The sequence below is a fragment of the Rhinolophus sinicus genome, chromosome 2 (genome assembly GCF_057876585.1).
Source record: "Rhinolophus sinicus isolate RSI-liver-muscle chromosome 2, RSI-T2T, whole genome shotgun sequence".
NCBI lineage: Eukaryota > Metazoa > Chordata > Mammalia > Chiroptera > Rhinolophidae > Rhinolophus > Rhinolophus sinicus.
In genome coordinates this window covers 92,767,568-92,786,954 of record NC_142502.1, presented here as the reverse complement: position 1 = coordinate 92,786,954, position 19,387 = coordinate 92,767,568, and the positions used below count along the sequence as shown (strand labels likewise).

Genomic DNA, 19,387 nt, shown 5'->3' with positions numbered 1-19,387 from the left:
TAACCGGAAAATAAGTCCTAGCATGAGTTTTCAGGATGACATCCCCTGAACATAAACCCTAATGCAGCTTTTGGAGCACAACTTAATATAAGACCCGGTCTTATTTTCGGGGAAACATGGTAAATATGCTGCGTTCATCTCAGTCTCTCACGTTACCTATCTTGCACTATAATTTTCAGACACCAGGAAACATTAAGCTTCACGAGGGCTTGCATGTCATTCATCTTGGTACTGCTAGTGCCGAAAGCAATCCTTGGAACATGGCAGATTTTCAATAAGTGTTCAATAATCGATAGCTAGATTGATTGATTGATTAATGCAGTACTCTCCCCCCTTGCTAGCATGTTTGTGAGTCACTGCCCTTCCCTGGGTATGCAGATCATATAGCTTAGAATATCGTAGGATATATTTTAAGTATATTTTAGGATATAACATCTCCTGGAGGTATGTTCATTAAAAAGAGAATTCTTGATCAGAAAATAGCCTTTCCATTTCAAAAGACTCTAGACCACTGTAGGAGGTACTTAGGGACAGGAAGTTCCTCAGAACGCAGAGTCAATCCATTTGTTCTTAAAGCCTGCTCTGTTCAGAAATGAACAAAGCAAGAGACAGGGGTCTGAGAGTCAGGGTTGGGTGCAGGTATAATAAAAAAAAATTCTGAATCATATTTAATATGCACATGTACATATTACACGTACGAATGACCGTTTCTTTTTTTTTTCAAAAAAGGTGATCGTGTTGCAGCAATGCCTTCATCATGCATTTCTAGAATTCCCAAAAGTCAGTTCCCAAGCTCCAGAAGAAAATCATTCCTATTATATTGTTGCTTTTTCTGATTATGGCATCAGTCGATGTTGTTTTTAAATAAAAAATTATTTTACTCGGGCCGGTTACCCACCTGAATCACCACGATACATGATTCTGAGTGACTTGTCTATTTTTACAACTTCAAATCTGCCCTAAATACAAAGGCTTTGCACCGATCAAAACATTGCAAAGAATGTGCTATCACTGATGCCAGAAGAGGGGTCCCTTTGAAAGGCGCAGAGATGTTTGTTTAGGGGAAAGACAAGCCACTAGAGCTGAGAGTCCAGCCGTCAACAGGAAGCACGTCTAAAGCATGGCTAGGAAACCAATCGTACTCATTTTTTCTTCCTATTTCTAAAGGACAATGGGGACAATATCCCTATCCTCCTGGCTCCCACATTTACAGCAGTACTATCTGTGGGAAGCAGATTTAATGAAAACTAGTTATCAGTGCCAAGTTCTGACACCAAAGACGGATTTCTCTGAAAATTTCAAGAGAAGCTATTTGAAGAGCTTCACTCATTTTCTCATCTACGCTCCTTGCAAAGCCTTGAACTTCATCTGCAGTGATAAGTTTTAAGTCGACTTCTGTTCCAAGTTTTGCAGCTGGACAGAACGCAATACCAAGGAGGAAAATAATCTGTTTGAGGGAAAGAATAAAAATCTCAAGTATCAGGCATTGAAACTAGAGCACCTTTCCATGAAATAATTTGGCTCTAAGCCTTTAGACTTCAAAATTAGACTGATTTATTATAAGGACAAACTTCAATACACATATCCTCAAATGGTTTACATGTGTTCATTTTCTCACCAATTAGTATTAAAATAACAATCAGAGTTCAGAGTCAAACGTAATGTATAGTTATGTGACCAGGTGCTTTTCTAAAAACACGCAGCCCACCTGTGCTGTGGAAGACGCTGCTAATTGTCATTGCCAACTTACACTTTTGCCTTGAAGATGTTTAAAAACTATTTGCCAAACAATGTGAGTTATAGAAAAAAAATTGTGCATGTTATTCTCAAAGTATATAATCTACTAATTTAGGTGATTTTTTTTTTTTCTATTCATAGAGGAATTTAAAACATCTGCAAAATACACCCTACGTGACTCCTGGCCAGCCTCCTTCTGCATTGAAAGATGATTGTTAAAGTTCTCATAAAAATAAGAACAAAGTTTGATCAGATAATTCAGAATTTTTTCTTGCATTACACCTATACATAATTAGGTTAATATAAGAGAAACAGAGTATCAAGACCAATATGAAGAGAGTGGCTACGATGGAGTATCAATTTTTAATCTGAGCTTCCTAAAAGCCAAAAAGAGAAATGTGTAACTTACATAATTTTCCTAGTGAAAAAAATACCAGTTTTCCTGGGTGAACAAAGTTTTCTTGGCCCTATAGTCTAAATGAAATGTGTCACGTGAACCTTATGCGGGGAACAGTGAACAACATGTATCCTACGACAAATTTCAGGTGGCAAAGACCAAAATTAAACTTTCTTGAAACCCAACGTTATGATACAAAATTACAACTTTAGTAGAATTCTACAAAGAGCTGGCTAAATTAAGCCTCTCTTCCACTTTCCACAGCACATGTACCATCGCAATCTACATGTTTGTAGAAGTGCTCCTTCCTTCCTTGAACCAGAGACAGACAGTCACAGGCTTGGGTGGTGGGGAGGGGAATGAAGAATGAGGAAGGGAACCAAGTTTACCAATACCTAGTATCGTGCCACCTTGTCTCCTCATTTCACCTCATTTAATCACAGGAAGAAGGCACGGCTAACCCCATTTTATGTAAGTGGGAACTGAGATTCAGAGAAGTTACGCTGGCCAGGATCACATAACTGGTATGCAGTTGAGGCAGGATTTGGACCCTATCGCTTCTGAATCCAAAGCCCTTTCACTGGGCTCTTCTGTCGCCTTGTAAGTGCCCATGTGATGTGCAGAGCTGTGTTAGACATTGCAATACACAAAAGAATGATGTGCTTGCTCTACTGCCCTCAAAATAATCATCCAGCTAAAATGTAAGACTAGACCATCATATAAGGCACTGTACTCTCTGTATACACAATAAGTGTACGTTTCTGGAGTTAATCATAGCTACATTTGGTGGGGTGGGTGGAAGAGAGTATAGATAGGCTTTGAACAAAGTACAAGGTATGATATTTCAACATGTTTGATAAAAAAATCTCAGCTATGTCATGATCAATGCAACTCTCTCACAAAACACTGATAGCGATCAACATGTTTGTGTTTAAAATGATGGTTATGCTGTAGAATACAGCATTCCCAGCAAAGCATACCATTACCAAAATATTACCAGAAACTGATCAAACGTAAAAAACTAAACTACACGTTCTGTTTCTATACATCCCTTCTGCTTAAAAGGTAGGAGTGTATAGTTCAACACTGTATGCATAAAACTGTGAGGAGATCATCGTGAAATATAAGCTGCAGGCTCATAACCCTACTCTCATAGAGTAAATAGCACACGACATTACTGGAATTGCTGCTCAGATAATCTATATCACACTGCTCTCACCCACCGAGCGAAATGTCAGCCCCGCTGTGAAGGATACCTGGTGCGAGTTTTAAAGTTCATGTCCAAACTCGCTGACTTTTCTCTGGTTCTGTCTGAGTTCATCAAGAATTTCAGGGCCACCACACTGAGACCAAAATCAAAAAAGTCAAAAAAGGCTGGGTGAATGAAGCCTATGCCATTTCAGCTGATGAAAGCAAATAATGATAATTAATAACAATAATAATAACAATGATAAAGCTTATTCTTCCCCTGTTCCATCTCTGAAACTGCCTCTGAAAAAAAAAAGAAAGGCAACGGAACTCAATAGTTATCCTTGAATTTATGTACCCTTTTAAATTTGAAACCACTGACAATTATCTCATTACGACCGGGGCCACTGTGACGGATGTTTCTTTGGGGCTGGTCTCAAGGGCTCTGAGCCTGGGAAGAGAGTGGAGGATGAGATCCAGCCTGCCCTCCACATGTCAGGCCGCCCACAGCTGCTCAGGGCTTTATCCACCCCTTCAGCCCAGAGGAAAGGGCGTGATTTTCTTAAATTCACCTATCTTGCCCCAGGCAGTATACGCTAAGACTGCTTCTGTCCATGGCAGCAGTCACTCGATAGGCTAGCAGCAGCTCTGATGAAAACCATGTAGATTCCAAGTCCTTTCATTTTTCCGAAAAGGGAAAAAGGTCCATGCCCCTCTGTCATATCATCCCAGACTAACTAGAACACGGCAGCATTTTTTTTCCCCCAAAGTGCCATCAAAAATATATGCTTACCCACCCTTTGGCACAGAAACCAAAGACTCTCAACTCAAAGCATCGGGCTTAATTCTCTCCACTGCCTCAATTATTTCCAGGTAGTTAAGTGGGGCATGTGGCGTGGCTTGTCAGGCTCTTGAACCCCAGGGATCGCTCAGTGCTGAGAAGAAGCAAGACACCAAATATGCCTCTGGAATATTTTTGTCACTTTAAGAAAGGTTAAGGTTCCAGGGAATGTCCTCCAGCAGCTTTCAAACCTGCCCCATGCTGGGCCTCTCATCTGGCAGGAGTCCCCAAGTGGTTAGCAGTGACTAATTATGGTTCCCACTCATAGTCCAGAGAAAAGAGAAAGCAGGACTAACTTACTGAGTACAATATGCCCTGTCTTTTTACAATGTAAACATTCTGTAAAACCACAAGCAAATCTGTAAATGTCACTTCTACCTATAAAGAATGAATAACACAAGAGATACAGTGAAACGCCTCTGTCTTTCCTGACTATCTAGTGTCTGATTTAATACTGCTTTAATACTTAAAATGAATATTGAATATTCATTTAATTTGTTTGGTTATCGTTTCCCCACCCTCAGCTCACAATAGTTCACTTTTACTTTTTTCAACATATATTCAGTGACACAAAGTACAGTAAGTTACTATCTGCTTGTTCATCCTTTGCTACACATCCTCAGCATGAATTTTTCAACCAGCTTTAAATCATCCCCGTGATGTTTCCTAAAGCTTTCCAAAGCACTGGATTTCAGCTTTCCTTAATGTCTTTTCTTTTCTTATCTCTCCCTTTTCTTCTTTTAAGAGTAGTCATGGAAACGATTGGGCTTAAGACACTCCTAATGTTTTACTCATTTGGCTTCCTAAATAAGCCAGTCGTCTCTAAAGCATTTAAACACCACGTGACTATAAATTGGCATAAAACAGATTTATTTATATGAGCATCATAGTTTCACTACAAGAGTGATTTGGGCTCCAAGTATTTATGTTTAGCTTGAGTCTTGCTGTCGATCCCGTGAGTTCTCTCTGCTTTACATTCTTTTACTTGCAAGTTCATGCTGAGGGACAGCCAACTTTATTTCTAGCCCTGTTTTCCACAGTTGAGTCAGCAAGGCATGGAGGATAAAGAACTAGACTTAAAATTTGTCAAGAGGTCTTTTGCTCTGCTTTTTGCTGTTATCTCTAATTAATCAGCCAATCCTGCAAATTCAGGCTGCTGTGTCTTAATTTAGTCAGCATTCAAGTATAAGTTCAATTCAGTCTTGAATGAGTACCGAGTGTGTGTCTTGCCAGGCCCCCTGCAAGGTGCTGGACATACAAAAAAGAAGAATACAAACTTTGTATGTCATTCCTTCAAGGACATCAGAGTCTGGGGAGAAAACAATGCAAATGAAGAGAAGCAAAATGTTTTACAATAGATGCTCCCTGAGGTGAAGAAAAACCTGAGCCTGAAGCAGTCAACTGTTTCCCTGATTGCGCAGGAGTGTCTCCTGTGGACCCAAACTAGACCATTAGTCAGGAAGGAGGTGAGGAGATGGGCAGCACAGGCAGTGACAGCAGGTCAAGTCCAGAAGCTTTCAACTGGAGACACTCAAAGGAGGAGACTCAGAGACTGTCAGAGTTTGTCTCAGGAAGGCCACACAGGCAGAACCCGTGCCCAGGGCTCATCCGGGCTCCAACACGTCCTTCATTTCCAATAGACACAAGCATCTCATTATGGGACACTATATTTAACCCCTCTTCTTGATGCTGTTGACCTTCCAGATTTGGGTGATGCATTCGTTCTTCTTTCTGAACATAGGGTGAGGGTACATTTTCATATATTCTACAGGTCCACAACCTGCTACCTAACTCGTGGAGCCTGATATATTTGGGATTCCAAATTTGGGGATGTGGAAATGTCACCTGGTACATGTGTCATATCAGGTAGTGGCTCCAGCAAGGTCTGGGGCTGCCCCCCTGCAGGAAAAGACAGGAATATTTCTGCAGAGAGATGAATGAATGGTCACACGAGGAGGAGTTTCCCATCAGTGCAGGTTAGATTTTGAATGAATCAGGTCAAGTAAGATTTTGTCTCAAAATGGGTTATGAAGAAAGTCTTGGTTTTCAGAGCTTTTCAGTTTTCAGCGCTGCTGCTAAGGGACCGTAGACCAGCAGTGGTTAAGGTAAAAAGTGCACATCTGCCTAAAAACTAAAGTGGAGGCCAATCTTACATGGCGAATACAGTAAAAATCGCAAATCGTCAGATTTAACTTTGAAAATCTTTGAGGGTGCCCTCCTGACACTTCCAGTGTGAGACTAGATCAATGCTTCCTCAGCAGAGCTCTCAAAGAACTGGGTTATATGTTGGTCATCCGCACTGAAAAATATACATCTGTGAACATCAGAATCGCTCCAGCCACTGAAAATGTATGGAGACGATACATTTATGAGAAGCACAAAGCCTAAGAGACCCACTAGAGTTAGGTCTCTTATGCTCATTCTGGTACCATAGGTTTTTCAATGGTTGGCAGAAATGCTCTCTTACTGAAAAAGAAAGAAAAGAAAAGGAAAAAAAAAAAAACTAATAAAAAACAACAAGAAAACCTTGTGGACATTTTGTGTGTTTATGTGTGTATGTGTACAAGGTCTGACAATTAAGTTAGTGAACTTGTTGCAACGATGTTGCTAACCGTTTTTGATATCAGAGGGATTATTCATTATGAATTTGTACCAACTGGACAGACAGTTCATCAAGTTTACTATTTGGAAGTGCTGAAAAGGCTACGTGAAAAAGTTACACGACCTGAACTTTTTGCCAACAATTCATGGCTCCTGCATCACGACAATGCAGCAGCTCACACGGCACTGTCTGTGAGGGAGTTTTGAGCCAGTAAACAAATAACTGTATTGGAACACCCTCCCTACTCACCTGATCTGGCCCCCAATGACTTCTTTCTTCACCGAAAATAAAGGAAATATTGAAAGGAAGACATTTTGATGACATTCAGGACATCAAGGATAATACGATGACAGCTCTGATGGCCATTCCAGAGAAAGAGTTCCAAAATTGCTTTGAAGGGTGGACTAGGTGCTGGCATTGGTGCATAGCTTCCCAAGGGGAGTACTTCGAAGGTGACCATAGTGATATTCAGCAATGAAGTATGTAGCACTTTTTCTAGGATGCGTTCATGAACTTAATTGCCCAACCTTGTATGTCTCTGTGTGTATAAGGCAGTGAATAATAGTTGAAAATCTATTAAATGCCCTTTTGATTTAGTGTGACTGTGAGCATTTATTCTATTTATTTGTTTGCTTATTTTGAGTTGTCTTCTCTTGGTAGACTTTAAATTCAATGAGTTTATGCTATCTGGCTCACCACTGCATCCCCAGAGCCAAGTATCATACGTGTTTTCAATAAATATTTACCCATCAGGAAACACTATTACCCAATGTTGAAGCGCACAAACTCCGTAGCTTGGCCATCCAGGCTTGAATCCCTGCCCGCCACTACTAACTGTGAGACCGTGGGCAACCTCTCTGGGCCTCAGTGTCCTCATCTGAAAAATGGAGATCATCGTATTTACTGAATCAACAGAAACGGAGTAATGTACACTGTCACAACAAACACTGAAGGCCCAGTGGCTTCAAGCTTCAAAGGCTTTTGTTTCTCTTGTCACATTATATGTTCATCATAGGTTGGTCGGGACTCTGTATTATCCTCGTCTTCACTCCATGACCCAACTGCCCGAGCAGGCACTACCTGGCACAATGCCAGGTGCCCTAGCAGAGTGAAAAGAACATTCTTCAGGGTCAAACACTGACCATGAAATGCTTGGCCTGGAAGTGACACAGATCACTTCTGCTTTCACATTGTGCAGAACTAGCCAGAAGGGTCCAGGGGACACAACCCTGCCATGTGCTCAGGAGTTAGAGAGGCAGGCAGACATAACCCTCATAGGGTTACCATGGCGACTAAAGGGGCTTATGTCCATAAAGCACCTGGCACCTTGCCACAAACACGTGTTTGCTCCTGCTGCTGCTGTTATTATTATTATTATTATGATGATGATGATGATTATGATTAACGAATTCATATTTTTGGAGGCCATTATAAAGTCACCTTTCAGGCTTCTCCTTACTGAATTGTATTTGGCTAACTGTGTGTTTCATGGTGGTTGTTTCACTGTTCTCCTTTAGCTCTCAATGAGTGCCGAAGTTCCATCGAGCAGACCCTTGCCTACCTTCAGCACAGACAGAGGGCAGCCCACAGGACGCCCCTCCAGCCTCACTTTTCTCAACGTGACTTTTGCAGCCCAGCTGGATGCAAAAAGGCAAACCCAAGGGAGCATGCCAAGGGGAAAATGAACCCTAGTAACTTTTAGGTGTTGCATGATGTAAACATCCTACCTCTTAATGTGTTTCATACAAAAATATTTATGCTTCAAGCTGTAGCACACAAACAGCAATCTGCATTTATTGGTTTCAGATGCTAATTTCCTATGGCTCTGGTTCTCCTTTGTGTTCTATAAACAAATCTCAACCATCTGGACCCCAACAAGCCACACTGAAGTATGTGCTCACTCCTGGCAAGAGCATCAGATCAAAACACAGTCTCACAGAATTCTGCCTAACAGAAAACATCATGGCCCTCACAAAGCTGTTTTTTTTTAATGTTCTTTGGGTGTCAGAACTTAGAACTGAAATAGGGTAGCAGAAATGAGCATATTAGAATATGTATCATTTTGATAAACAGAAACAAACATAACCAGAAGATCATATCCTGTGGCGTAACCTATATTAAGGGGAATCCAATTAGTACCTTCCGAATTACCTCAAAAAGGAAAAGGGCTTGGAACAGTGTCTCAGACAGGCAGGAAAATAGAGAAGATAGCAATGCAATACCCATTCATGATAGAATCAAAAGCTTTAATTCCTATCTTGTTAAGGAACTTCAAATGTATGCTTTATAATAATTATAAGCAACAAGTTGAACTGTAGCCCACCAATATCAAGAAACAATGAACTGAAAGTAAAAAGTAGGTTGTGCCAAAAAAGAAAGGACTCTGCCAAAACAAGCTGCATATATTACCACCTGCCCACTTGGACTTCTGAAATGAACACTGAGCATCATTTCTGATGCCTTATCTCTCTGATATAATTCCAGGCTGCTGACAGCATCTTCTCAAAGCCAAATAAAGAGGGTGCCAAAAACATGCATACACATGACTTGTATTCATTCCTCTTTTGTTATCGGTATATATTATTACAATTGTAATAGTTTTTTCCTTTCTTAAAATGTGTATAGATTTTTTGGCACCCCCGGTATTTTAGACAATCACCATGGTCAGCCTTGCCCATAGGCAAATAAATACACGTGCAAAAAAGACTTCTTGCTTCCTACCCCCCCCCCACCTCCGCCTAAAAATATCTCCTTACCAATTTAGCACAATGCCCCTAATATCCACCCTTGGGGAAAGATAACAATCACCATACTTCATGGTTCAGATTTATGAACTTGGAACATTGTGATAAGACTGTCCTGAGAGAAAGTATATAAGACAATGAGTTTCATTAAGATAGTGAAAAAAAGTGGAGGTAAAGAGAAGAATGTAAAGGACTGGAACTTGAAGAGAAACATACAGCAGTGAAAATGAGGAGCCATGAGCGTCCCTAAACCCTTTTTCTAGAGTTCCAATGATCATGCTTTCTGGCTATTGTCAACTCGTTTGGTATCTGAGGATCTTGCTTTGTCACCCTTGAATCATGTACATATAATTAAATCTAAACAGAATCTACATCAGATTATTTGATATCCTAGAGACTCTCCACATACAGGGGCTACAAAATTACACCAAAGAGGAAGACTTTCGATCTGATTTAGTAAGTTTAATTATGTGGACACTGGCTAATTACAAAATTCACCTCCTTGGTTAAAAATATGATCCAAATAATTTGAACCTGGTTCCAGTGAACTACATACATCTTGTTGATTTCACCTCAATAGTTTATCAAACTCCTTTGAAAACCAAATACTATTTGTCAAGATGCAATGTACCAACTTTGTATTCAAATTAAATGAGAATATATTATAAGTCGTCATTCAACCACAGATCAGAATATCAAAATTGATTTGGGCAAATTCCCATGAACACTCCCCAAACCTGTCTTTCTATATAACCAGTTCTAGTTCAGCTGATCAGCCATTCTTAAGCAGCATTCCTGAATGAGATTAGCTCCTTCCTAGGTCTTTTGTTTTAATGTACTGGGAAATACTTAATCAGGAAAGAATCAAAATCCTCATTAAACCTCCAAGGAAAATCCTTTTAATTCTTGATATTTAGATAAATAGATGATAAAAATGAGGAAAAAAGGAACCTTGTTTCATAGTTAATGAAAGTAGATATACTTCAGGGGAAATTACTTGCTCTGAGTAAATTATAAACTGGGTTATAATCTGATTATAATCCAAGAGCAAAATTCTCAGTTTCTGTCAGATAGGCTATTTGCTATTTTCTTACTTCAAGTAGTCAAGTGATTGCAGCATTGGAGGTTCTAATCACATATAAATCCTTGGATTTCAAGCTATTTTTAGCCCATTTTTGTTTCAACTGTTCAACTCTAAAATAATATCATTATAAAACTATCTTTAAGTGGTTTGAAATAATTCCTAATCCTCTGGGCTATCAGAATTGCTTACAAAACCAATAAACTACCACTCCCCCCCACCAAAAAAAAAAAAATATATATATATATATATATATATATTTCCAGCAATCGTTTTCAGCCAATAGAGTTAGGACTTCAGCAACCGGTAAAAACAGCCCAAGTTTGTGAAGCAGCAATCAAAAATCCTACTCTTACATCTCACCCAGAGTCACGTATTTTAGTTTCAGGAAAAAGGCCCTTCCTAAAAAAATGTTGGCCATGTTTTACAACATAGCATGGATATTTACAACTACAAATCCATGTCCACTAAAGAAGGTTTGATCTATTTAGACACTCCACTTAAAAGGTCAGAGGAATCTGAAATGAAAGCTCTCCAAATTGAATATTTACTCTGATTTCCAGGAATACTTAACACAAAATCAAATTGGTCTCTTAAAATTGGAAGTTTCACTTTCTGGAAAAATACTCATACATAGACAACCTCATTCTCCAATAATTTAAAAAAAAAAGTTAACCACTTTCATTCAAATTCTTATAACACACATAGAACAATTCCACCCACTGTGGCATCAGTGAGCAAAGCAAGTGTCAGAGGGCTAACCAACTTACCTTTCTAACAACTGTACTTAGATTAGAGCCATTTTTAGAATACTCATCAAACTGCAGGAGGGATAGGGATGAGAGAGCTTATATTGTTTTGAGAAAAGCAAATTATGTTTTTGGCAAAATAGGAGAATTTTCTTTTTTTAAGTGATGTCTGCTTCCTAGCCCAAGGCATATCTCCTGCAATCACTATTCCCACTACTTGTTTTGAGTCACAGAGGACAAGATTTGATTCAACACAGTCTCGTCTATAACCTTGTCATGAGTACCTCCAAAGTTGGTTGATAATAGAACAGGCTTTTCTCCTCCTCTTCTGCATACAAAGAATAAAGCTAGCTAAAACATTTTCAAACACTTCAAAACAACAACCACAAACGAGCCACAGAAATATTTTGGGAGAATGCCACAGCCCCCCGTGTTTCAGGTGTAAGAAAGTCTTATTACCTTGCTCTCTTCTCCTTCAAACACTGACTGGTGAACGTTGCATGCAAACAACGAGTTGGGGAGGTCGTTGAAATCAGTGATTGCTTGAAAGGCTTCCTCTGCGAAACACTGAGTTACAGCCCAGTCTCTGTCTATGCAGCACAGCAAGAAAAGTCCTCCATCTTCTGGGATGTACCCTCGCTGCCCAGGCCTCCTCATTCCAATGAAGTAAGATTCTCCCCTCATTCCTGAGGATGCAAAGATGGACATGTGTTAGAGTAGAACTCGAGTCCTTAAAACTTGGTGTTAAGGTTGTAGTTCTGGAGTGTCTGGAGCACAGCAGGGAAGTATAATTAGGAAAAGAAGCAGGAGCTATTAGGAGGAGGAAGACCCAGCAAGTTCACATTAACCCCTTGATCTCTGAGACACAATTTCCCATCCAGTTCTGCTTATGGGCAAGAATCTAGTCAGTGTTATGGTAAAAAAAAAAAAACCCACTTAACCAGGCTCGAATTTGGAGGCCATGGGCTCCAGCCTAAGCTGCCCAGAGTTTACTAGACTTGCAACCTGGGAAAGTTGTATAAGTTCTCTAAGCCTTTGCTTCCTTAAAAGAATCAAATGGACTCAAACAAAAATGCATGTGGGAAAGTGCTTTGATAAATTACACGGTGAATTTTATAATACCATCACCACCACCATCACCACCACCACCACCACCACCACCACCACCACCACCAATGCCTATCATTTACTGAGTTCCAGGAACTGTTCTAAATGATGTACATGCGTTAACTAACCTCTTTAATCTCTATAATAGTCTATGAGATTGGTACCAATATTATCTCCATTTTACAGACAGAAAAACTTAGAGACAAAGCAAGTAAGTAACTTTACAAGGTCAAGGTCAAAGTGGCAGGACTAGGAATTAAACCCAGGGAGTTTGGCACCAGATCTCACTCTCCTATACCACAGAAATGAAGCAGAACAAAATTAGTGCAAGTCTATATTTAAGGAAGGATAGTCTGCTTCATTAATACCTGAATCCTGATTATGATAACTCTACTAGTTCATAGTCTACCCATAATGAGGACACACACACACACACTCACACACACACATATACCTTCTTCTGCATGGGATCATTACTCGAAGCAATTTGTGAACCCTGTATCTTGCAAAGTCTGTACTATCTTGGCTGACCCACGGTACATAGATTCCCCTCCGTCACCGACTCCACCATGAAGCTTTCCAGTATGAATCTCGTCTAGCTGTGTTCCATCGTTCTATTATTTCCTCACCTCTTGCATTCAAAATTCTATCCAACTATAACCAATTGGGGAGTTTTTCCATTTTTTGATACTGGTACATAATTTAGTAGGTTTTGTCTGTCTCCCCACATACTTCAAGGACAGTATCTACATTTTTATTTTATATCTGTCCCCTTGCCTATCATATTATTATCATCTTCAAACCTCAATAATTAGAGGCTCGGAAGGTCAAATACCTTGCCCGTGGATATACAGGTAAGATGGTCTGACAGTTATGACACGGCTACTGGATCATCTTCAGTAAACTCCATTTTCCCCAATCCCAGCCCCATAATACCTCAGAGTAAAGAACAGAAAGGTGGGTCCACAGAACACCATGAAGTTAAACACAAAGTCTGGATCCCCAGACAAATATAAGTTTCTGCTTATTTCTCTCTTGAACTCTGAATGTATCATAGTGATGAGGTTATGTTTTTTGTTTTTATTTTTCCTGGAAACAAAACCCAAATGGGATCTTGATAAGCAGTATTTGATGACAATATAAATAATACATTACATATAAAGTCATAGGCCTGGCTGGGACAGAAGCCAAAAAGTAAAGAAACAGAGGTAATATCTCTAAAGTCAGATCACTATAATTCTGGTAAATAAAAATCTTATCTTACATAAAATATCATAGAATCATTCCTGTATCTAAAGTTCTTAAAACTCCAATTAATACAACATTTTCTGTATTGGAATCAACAATATATTTATTTTAAATAAAAATATGGTACACATTTTAAGCTTTGTTTTATTCTATGATTAATCCAAAATATATGAATATTTTTAATTAGAAGGAAAAACTTCAATGAACTCCTTATATATACTTATTTTCCTTCATATTCAATTATAATGTTCCTTCAGATAGTTTAGTGTAACATGCATAATAGCCAACATTAATTGTTATTACAGTACTAATTATTTTAATAGTAAAAATAATTATTAAAAGCATTAAAATACTATTATTTTAATTAATGGATTATAGGAAAACCTTTTGATAAAGAAGTCATAATCATACAGTAGCATGAAATATAAATATTAAATGTCAATTCTGATTTTATTCTCAATCCTGTCCCTCTTATTTAAAAATTTCTAAATTACTCAAAATGGATCTCAACATGTTCTCAAATGGATCTGAGAATGCTTCAATTATTCTTTTTCCAAAAGGAATTAAAATCTATTGCTGAACAAATTAATTAAACAAACCAAATAATAAGCTTCACTCGGACTCATTTTAATCTGCTCAAATGGCCTTAACTTCTGTTCTAAACTGTAACAGTACAATTATCTTCTTGAGACTTTATTTTAAGCTCATTACTTTCAGTAAAGATTTATAAAGTGAATGCATTTCTGGCAAACAACCTATTCTACTTCTATGGAGAAATATTTTAGAATTCAGAGATTTGAACAAAAGGAAACCTGATTTCTCTTTCCAGTTCCATTACTGACTCACCTCATAATTTGGAAATGTCAACTGATCATTCTATGACTCAGTTTATCCTTGTAAAACAGGAACAAAACATCTATTCTGCTTCCCTCAGCAGAGTAGGAAGAAGTAGAGGAATGAAACAGGAATGAAAGAAGTGAACCAAACCAGTATTAGCCACTACATAAAAGGATATACAATATGAAATACTATAAAAAGACATCATTATGATAATCTCAGAGCAAAACTATTTACGCTTTGGTATTACCACTAACCTTTAGTAAACCCAAATGTACAGAAAGGGAAACTCTGAAGATTAAAAAAAATCTCCCTAATAACGAAATATAAACGTCCTACAGCCCCAAATTATTAATTTATCTCTTTAAATTAATTTCAAACTCTTAACTGTTGTAAAATACCTTTGAGGCAAAATTGCCTCATAGCATAAGAAGTTTTACATGTATTGTCTTTATTTCTAAATTTGAAGTTGGTCATCCAAGAGAGAAGAGCTTACTTCAGCTCAAAAAGCAACTCCCCTGGGAAGATTTGCCAACCTCCCCAGAGCCCATGAGGTGGCAGGCATCCTTCCTTCACACTCCCTGAGTGTCCCGCACAGATCATTCTTCACTGTTTTCCTGGTTTATATCACAAACCAGATGCGTATTTCTTAACAGCTGAGACTGAGCTGTCTTCACCAGGCTGGTACATATAGAAAACCCTCAAAATCATGACTGAATTAATGAATTGTGTAAAAAGGAGTCACTTTTGGAACTAACAGACAAGCAAATGAGTTATAATGACCAACTTAAAATATAAACACTAATATTATGCTATTTTTTAAATAATACACTATTTCAAATTTATACACTAATAATGAAAACACCCACTCATTTCAATTAAAGGTTTAATTTGTGTAATTTTATAAATCAAAGATAGCAAGTACTCAGAGGATTCCTCTAGCTAACACTGAAAAAAAAAATCTGTGGCGTATAATTAAAATAACATTTGTTTTTTGAGTATACGAGTTCACTTAAGAAAAAAACTGGGAAAATCAGAAAAGTATAAAACAAGAAAAATAAAAGTAAACCATAATCCTACTATACAAAGAAAACTCTGCTAATATTTTGGCATGTTTAGTTCCAGTACTTTTTTTCACACGTATCATTTTTTAAACAAAATTGAGATCCTGCTGTTTAGTTTCCCACTTCATTCTTAAGACATTGATATAATCAAGAGCAGTTGCCTGCATCATTATATATTCTTTGAAAATACTCATTTTAATAGCCACACAGTAACCCAGTGTATGGATAGGTCATATTTATTTACCCGTTATTCTGTTGTTTTTACATATAAAGCCTCCCCTGGGAGAATCTCAAAACTTTTTTAAAGGCAGGGAAGAGACATCTTTATGAAATACCGGAAAGAGCCCCAGGGGCATACTTGGGTTCTAGTCCTATAAATTGCGTGCCTTCTGGGCTGTGGTTTTCTTGACAGCAAAACGGAGAAACACTGTGGCCTTGTCTATTGTGACCCTCAAACGAAATACAGCAAGTGAACATCTTTTGAAGCCTCCAAAATAATATTTGAATTAAAGCTACTTACTACTGTATATAGGCTTGTCAAGAAACAGTCAGTAGTAGAGGAACCTGGCACGACAGAGGTGGTTGCCATCTATTATCGTCAAGTGTATAAACAAATTTCACACTTCCAGTGAATGTCCATACATGTTAGACTCATATCATTAAAATGAGAAACAAGTAGAGATGCTCCTTGAATAGCTGGGATGAGCCTGGTTGGAGACCCCATTAGCAGGTAAATATATTCCTAAGAAAAACAACCCTGCCTTTCAATAAACTAAATAAAGTATAGTTTATTTAAATGTTACAAAGTGAATAGCAATGAGAATATGATTGAATTTGACTCACTTTAATGGAGGAGGAAGCCTGGAGAGAGGAAGATTTTCAACTACTTCGTTACTTTGCTATAATGTGAAAATGATTTCATCCAAGAGGCTCAGATAGCCTGATAGCACTTATTAATTTACATTGAAAGACCTAAAATGGAGACAGTATGTGTCCTCCTGTGAAGACTAGCCACCTGAAACTTAAAGATGCCTGTTCAGCATCAAAGAAGTAGAGACTGAATGCTTGTTGCATAAGTAAGTGAAAAAAATTCTCTCTTCCTCAATAAACTTGGATAATCTAGACATTACTGGGTTTCTACACAAGGAAATGATCATTGGAATTAATTCGAAAACTCCTTCCTTTCATTCCTAACATTTATATGATACAACTAAATCCAGGGAAAGTGACCTCAAAGAGACTCTGATTATATACATGAGGATTCGGATTTCTGAATTGCGGAATCCTAAAACATTACACCTTCTAAGAATAAGGTATATCTCATGAGAATGGAGAAACCGTACATTTGCCCATAGGAGTTCTGGTCAAGAAAGTCTTAAGTTATAGAAAAGGAGGGAGGAAATCACAAATAAGCCCATGAGAATGGCTGTGCACCATGACAAGAAAAATAAAATAATTAACATCCATGGAGACACTCATACTAGCTTCACTACCAAGTAAAATCACCAAGTAGTGTAATGTGTATGTTAGTAGTGGGATGTGTGACCTATAACAAAGGCTAATGCCACCTTGGAAGGGTGACAACCTCATCTTGAGCCCCCTCACCATGGAGAGAACATCAAGGGCAATTCTGAGTACCACTGACTATAGCAAAACTGCAATTGTTTCTAAGGAGACTACCCAGTCTTATCGAGGAACCACGATGCATGTCATCTAAGAAGTGGGCATAGTAAGACACAGCATACGAAAGAAACAGAAGGAAAAAAAACCTTGAATGAAATCACAGTTGCCATCAAATTTTGGTGCTAAGAGATTAGAAGTCTAATCAGGGAGAAAGAATTGAATTTGATAAAAGGAGCCATGGCTCTTTTAACAATTCCGGTTAAAACAGAAATGTCCTGTCTCATGTCTAAGTGAGCAACTTTTATCGGTTACCAAGTCACCTCCACAGAGCAGGTGACAAACATCTGGCAGGATGTCACAGAGGATATCCAAGGACCAGGGAGATGGCTGGCTGGCATTTCCTTTAAGGCAGGAGTGTCCAAACTTTTTTTAACGGTTTTCACCAAGGGCCATATGCGGTAAAATCCACAAACAGCCGGGCCACTCACTCAAGGTGAAGTACGTATTGCCTCACCTGATTTATTTAAGTAAACTACATGTATTTTTGGAATTTGCTGCGGGCAGTTAACAATGGATTGCTAGCCGTAGTTGGCCCGCGGGCCGCAGTTTGGACACCCCTGCTTTAAGGTCTCTTTTCACTTTGAGATTCTTATCTTTTCAATATTGGAAGAAAACAAGAAAAGAGACATCTGTTTATTTCTGGGCTTAAAAATGCTCAAGAAAGGGAGGCTTATAACCTTTAACAAAAGCTGTCTTCAGAGTTGAAACCTTTAATTTGATGCTCATAACATACTTGCCTATGTTTCTCATCTTCCAGGTTATTTAAACTGCAAAGTGAGAATTTTTTTTTTCTTTTTTTAGTAGGAAATAATGATCCACAAAGGGAGAAAAATGAGCAAGATATACAGAAACCAACGCAAGTTTGGGTTCATTTTTCCTTAATCAAAAGAATGCTAAAGATTCAACTCATCTGCTTTTTAAATTAAGAACAAGAATCTAAAATTTTTTTGCAACAGGGGCAACAAAATAGGAACAAATATGCCTCAACTCATGCTATGACCAGCTGAGAAAGATAAATGAAAATGATTAATGAATAATTCATTATGGCTCCAATATCAATCCTATATCAAATCGGACTTTAAATTCAGTTTTGATCGGAAAACAAGTAAATGAATTATGTGAGATTAGTTAGTGTGGAGGAACTTAAAGATAAGAATGTCAGCTTGAATATTAGTGGTAAAAACTAAGAATGCAGTGTTGTATAAAAAAGCTGTAGGGAAGAAATGCCTATAGCTATTTTTAAGTTGAATACTTAAATGAATCCAGTTGAAAGTTTTAAACAATAGAAACCTCAACTTAAAGTTTTGCAGTGTTTAAAATTCAGCTCTAGGGGCAGCTGGTTAGCGCAGTTGGTTAGAGCGTGGTGCTAATAACACCAAGGTTGCCGGTTTGATCCCCAAACGGGCCACTGCAAGCTGCGCCCTCCTTAAAAAATAAATAAACAAAATAAAATACAGCTCTACAATTAAATGATTCTTTAATGATACCTGGAACAAAACGAGCTTATGAGAAGAACAATTTTATATGAATAGCAATAATCATTGACCATTAAATCATATCATTGGTTTTCATTTTTAGTCTGTCCTTATGGGTGAGATCCTTTTGACGCCTTTTGGTATTTTAATATCTAGACCCTCTTAGGGCTAAGCCAGGCCTTTTGCTTATTTTTGCCCATCTTACAGGGAGATTAAAGGATAATATTAGTAACAAAAAACCACCCCAGCCATCCTGAGATACAAAGGAGAGACCTAATATTCTTAGGCTGTGCTCCAGAGAAAGCCATTAGCGCTCTTTCTGAAATATAATGGAACCTATTTAATTCAGCTGCAGAATTTTCACACCTGCTGAGCTGTGTGAACCTCATGCTATTCCTGATACCATTTGGGATCAGTCTTGAAAGAATCATGAGCATGCAATTTTCACCTCACGGGTTTCAAAGGAAATTATCCACATTCCTTATTCATGGCTTCCCTCAGGACACCTTCTGGAGCCCCTGGTACACCTTATATGCCCATAGGACAATGATCAATTAATTCAATTCTCCAAGGAGGCAGCTTCTTAGGGATTTCTATGAAGTTGGACAAAGAAAAAAGCAAATTGTTTCCATCC

General features: G+C 38.3%; 1 protein-coding gene across 5 annotated transcripts in view; it reads right to left on the bottom strand.

Moving 5' to 3' along the window:
• Nucleotides 1-19,387, bottom strand: part of RCAN2 (regulator of calcineurin 2) — a 247,656-nt gene that overhangs the window by 192,888 nt on the left and 35,381 nt on the right. For all 5 annotated transcript variants that reach the window (XM_019734719.3, XM_019734722.3, XM_019734717.3 and 2 more), the window contains one exon: nucleotides 11,799-12,025. In XM_019734719.3, coding sequence (XP_019590278.1) covers nucleotides 11,799-12,023 — 225 coding nt within the window. In that variant the 5' untranslated portion in view covers nucleotides 12,024-12,025. The remainder of the gene's footprint in view (nucleotides 1-11,798; nucleotides 12,026-19,387) is intronic.